The sequence below is a fragment of the Chrysemys picta genome, chromosome 4 (assembly GCF_011386835.1).
Source record: "Chrysemys picta bellii isolate R12L10 chromosome 4, ASM1138683v2, whole genome shotgun sequence".
Classification (NCBI taxonomy): domain Eukaryota; kingdom Metazoa; phylum Chordata; order Testudines; family Emydidae; genus Chrysemys; species Chrysemys picta.
Window position 1 is genome coordinate 10899206 of NC_088794.1, and position 4625 is coordinate 10903830.

The 4625-nt window shown below is 61.1% G+C and overlaps 1 protein-coding gene across 1 annotated transcript; it reads left to right on the top strand.

Annotated features, from left to right (window-relative positions):
• The first annotated feature begins 950 nt into the window (after nucleotides 1-950).
• Nucleotides 951-4261, top strand: LOC101930923 (macrophage-expressed gene 1 protein). Its single transcript, XM_008171687.4, has one exon. It carries the CDS (start codon nucleotides 1260-1262, stop codon nucleotides 3807-3809), a length of 2550 nt encoding a protein of 849 aa, XP_008169909.2. The 5' UTR covers nucleotides 951-1259; the 3' UTR covers nucleotides 3810-4261.
• Nucleotides 4262-4625: the final 364 nt, after the last annotated feature.

Here is a 4625-nt window from a genome sequence, read left to right on the forward strand (position 1 = left end):
CAGAGCTGTGGAGTAGATCAGCAAGGCAGAGAAATCCCCCGCCAATGGCTGTTCTAGGGCCCAGGCTCACGCACCAGTCTGCAAAGCGCCCCTTCCGCCTTGCTGCCCCTGAATGCCCACCTTCCCAGCAATCATCTGCACCGCGTTCTCCCTCTCTGGCCCAGGCCCCGGGGCCTCTCGCCCGCTGCCCCATGCAGCTGTGTGCAAGGAAACAGAGCTGCTGTTTCACACCAAGGCACAGCCCACGGTCTCTGGGCCAAGCCTTGAGCGCCTGCCAAAAAGAAGCAGCTGGTGGGGAGGAGGGGAGCAAGGAAAGGGTGTGTGGGCCTCAGGGCTGGCTCCAGGCACCAGCTAAAGAAGCAGGTGCTTGGGGTGGCACTCCGGCCACTATTGGGGCAGCACGTCCGGGTCTTCAGTGGGAATTCGGCGGCGGGTCCCTCTTGGAGCGAAGGACCAGCCGCAGAATTGCTGCCGAAGAGCGGAGCGGTGTGATCGCGCTGCCGCGGCTTTTTTTTTTTTTGCCGCTTGGGGTGGCAGAAAACCTGGAGCCGGCCCTGGTGGGGGCCTCACGCTGGACAGCCATAGGAGACATCACTGAGCAGGAGGTCTGCTCCCCAGGACTCCTCTTTTACCCATGCTCAGCACCGAGAAGGGCAGAATGGTGCTAGTTCTCCACGTCCCTTTAGGGATCAGACACCCCCCCTTTGGGGCGTAACCCCTCCACAGGCAGAGCCCAGGGCACACTGTGCTTGAGGTGGGCGGAGAGCTGAGGCACTGCCCTAGTGGGGAGGGTCAGAGCAAGGCAGTGGAGAACTGAGCCCTGGGGCTGCAACATCACACCACTTTCCCATCTCCCTCCCACCCGCTGCAGGAGCCCCCCCTCCCCTCACTCCATGCTCCCCTCCCCACCAGCTGACATCCGCAAAGGGCTGCCAGATGCCTCCCCACCCTCTACCTCCCAGCCCCACAGCTCTAGGTCTTCCTGCTCCAGGCCTGGTTGCTCCACACTGCAACTCTTTCAGTTTTGCTCTGGCACGGGACCTCTTCAGCCTAGGGAAACTCCTCGCCTGGAAGAGCCAAGGCAGGCTGAGTTTGCAGCAGTCAGGGAATCCCCTTTTCTCTGCGTCCCAGCCACAGGCAGGTTTCGACTGGCCTGTGACGGGGGCTGGAAATTCCAAGGACTGACGCCAGCCTATTTTCATCTGCTTTCCAGGGGATGGTGCTGCGGGGAACTTTCTGAAAGCATTGTGGGAGGGCTGATGAGTGTGGACGGGCGGGGGAGTGTGTGGGTGTGTGTTTTGGGGGTGCAGAGGTGGCTGTGTTTGGCTGGGAAACTTTTCAAGGGTAGGTTTCTCTTCCTCTTTTGTGGGGAGGGTAAATCAGATGATAACTCCGGTGACGGCTCGCACAGAGGCCTCGCCTCCACGAAGGCCATTGGACAATCTAAGAGTTCCTCTTTCTTTTTTTTTTTTTTTTTTGGTGCACATTTAAAAATCAGAGACTTGCTGGAAAAGGAACCTCACTGGGGAAAGAGTCAAGTCAGCGTTTGGGAGAGGGAGGAGCCGGGAGAGGAGGAGCCGGGAGAGGGCATAAAGAGCAGCGGCCGCGTCCCATTGAAGGAAGCTTGGCTCCAGGACGGCACAGCCATGGTGCCTTGGCTCTGGGCTCTGCTGATGGCAGCTGGGGCAGGCGCCTTGGAGCCCGGCTTCCAAGCTTGCAAGAGGTCCCTGAACGTAAGCGTGCTGGAGGTGCTGCCAGGCGGGGGCTGGGACAACCTGCGCAATGTGGAGGTGGGGCGAGTGATGAGCCTCAACTACTCGCAATGCCGCACCACGGAGGACGGCGAGTACCTGCTGCCGGATGAGGTGGAGGTGGTGCCGCTCCGGGAGAGCAGGGTGGAGGTGCACGCCGAGCTGATCGAGAACTGGCTCTCCTACACCGACGCCTTTGCCCGCTCCATCAATGCCGAGGCCTCCTTCCTGGGCGTCCTCAATGGCAAGTTCTCTTCCGGGTGCCAGGAGACGAAGACCCACAATGTCTACGATCAGACAGTCACCACCCGGGTGCAAGTGCGGCACCACATCTACTCGGTGAAGGCCCAGCCCGCCTTCACCCTCCACCCCAGCTTCCGGCACCAGCTCCTGGCCATCGGCAACCAGCTGGAGAACAACCAGAGCCAGACGGCCACATACCTCGCTGAGCTGCTGGTGCTGAACTATGGCACCCATGTCCTGACCAGGCTGGAGGCCGGAGCCAGCCTGATCCAGGAGGACCAGGTCAAACTGACCTTCCTGCAGGACAAGGTGGCCGAGAAGGCGAGCATCACCGCCTCGGCCTCCGCCACCTTCTTCGGCAAGGTCAACGTGGGGATCGGCGCCGCCGCGCAGGTCCAAGACGAGCTGACCAAGAGCTATATGGAGAACACGGTGGACTCGCGCATCGAGAGCCGGGGCAGCGTGCCCTTCTACCTGGGCATCACGTTCCAGAAGTGGCAGGAAGGGATCCCCAACCACCTGGTGGCCATTGGCAAGGCCGGCCTGCCCCTGCCCTTCTTCATCAGCCCGGAGGCCCTGCCGGAGCTGCCGGCACCCACAGCCAAGAGGGTGGCAGCCGTGGTGGACAAGGCCATTCATCTTTATTATGCCATCAACACCCACCCGGGTTGCGTCAAGACCGACGCCAGCAACTTCAACTTCCAGGCCAATGTGGATGACGGCTCATGCCTGGGGGCCAGCACCAACTTCACCTTTGGGGGTGTCTTCCAGAAATGTCGCGGGGTGTCAGGCCTGGATGGGGAGGAGATGTGCCAGCCGTACCGCACCCAGAACCCGCTGACGGGGGGCTTCTCCTGCCCGGCCGGCTTCACACCCGTCCCGCTACACAGTGAGGAGCGCACGGCCAGCAAGCCCCAAGCTGAGTGCCACGAGGAGTGCCACTCCTGCTGGCTCCTCTTCTCCTGCTGCCATAAAGAGTGCGGCGTCCGCTACTACTCCACCACGGTGCGCTTCACGGCCCACTGGTGCGCTGCCACCGGCCCTGTGCCCCAGGGCTCCGGCTTCCTCTTCGGGGGGCTGTACAGCGCCGGGGAGGAGAACCCACTCACCGGGGCCCGTGCCTGCCCGTCCTACTTCTACCCGCTCTCGCTCTTCGACGGGCTGAAGGTGTGCGTGAGTGACGACTACGAGATGGGCGCCCGCTTCGGCCTGCCCTTCGGCGGCTTCTTCAGCTGCCAGGCCGGCAACCCCTTGGCCGGGCCCCTGAAGGGACAGAGCCCTGGCCTCCTCCAGGATTTCTTCTACCAAGACTCCGACACCGCCTACCCCATGAAGTGCCCCCAGGGGTACAGCCAGCACAAAGCCTATCTGAGCGACGGCTGCCAGATCCTCTATTGCCTTCAGGCTGGGAGCCTCTTTGCCCAGCAGCTGGCTCCCATCAAGCTCCCACCCTTCCTCCGCCAGCCGTCTCCCAATGCCAGCATGGCCGAGACCATCCTGGTACTGGGGGAGGGCAGCCAGGCCTGGGTGAAGCTGCAGGGCAGTGGACGCTGGCGGTCAGCCAACGTCACCGATGGGAGGAAGATGGCCCAGCTTTTCCAGGCTCAGTCCAGCGCGGGGCCCACGGGGGGCGCTGTGGCTGGCATCTCAGTGGCTGTGACGCTTGTCCTGGCGGCGGCTATCGCGGGGGCTGTCTATGGCACCCGGAGGTACAAGAGCAGGGGGTACCAGGAGGTACAACCCCCAAGCCGTCTAGTGGAAGAGCAAGAGAGCTACGGATCCACCACACTGTCTCTTGGGACTAGCTCAGCCTGAGAGCCCGGGAACTGGGTCAAGGACTCTCCCGGGGGTGAGTTCTGAATGGCTCACACCTCCTGGGTGAGGGGTACGGGGCGTGGCAAGGCTGGGGGAGCAGTAGCTTTTAATCACATGACTGCATTAGTGTTGCAGGCTGCACTCAGGCAGCTCTCTGATGCACCTGGGGACGGTAATGGCACCTTTAAGAGAAGCCCCATCCGTCTAGAACAGCCCTAGGACCCCCTATCAACTGGAAGGGAGTTCCTATGCTTAGCCAAAGGGGGGCACTGTTCCACCCACCAACGGGGACAAAGGAAAGTAGGTGTCTGGCAGTAAGAAAATCTACCTCTTAAAGGGGAAGGGGCCACCGAGGATTGCCAACCCCCACAGGTTCGAAAATCATGAGATTGATTAAAATAATGTTTTGCGGGATTTGTTATTAAATGTTATTAAAAACGTTATTAAAAAAAGGAAAGCTGAGAATCTCTGGTGGGGACTCTTGGGCCTGCAGGAGCTGGGCCTTGAGGAACGTACTAAATAGCGTAATGAAACCAGTGAGCGTTGGCCATGCGGGGATCCCGCCTGCCCCCACCAGCCCAGAACAGCCTCTAGGGGATTCTGAGCCTGGCCAGAGACCTTCACCCCAGCTCAAAACGTCACCATCTCTCTTGGGGCTGCCGGGCTCACAAGCCTCTGCTGTGGGGCAGGGCTGAGCCTGCAGACCCCTACAGCAATGCTGAGGTTCCAGATGGAGGAAAAGGGGGTGGATTGGGCAGCTGGGGGGAGATGGTGGGGGATCAGGGTTACTTGTCAGTGGTTTGCAGGAAGATTGGG

What these genes read in the sequence shown, in the direction of transcription:
- LOC101930923 (XM_008171687.4), top strand. Translation starts at nt 1,260, where the DNA reads ATGAGTGTGGACGGGCGGGGGAGTGTGTGGGTGTGTGTTTTGGGGGTG.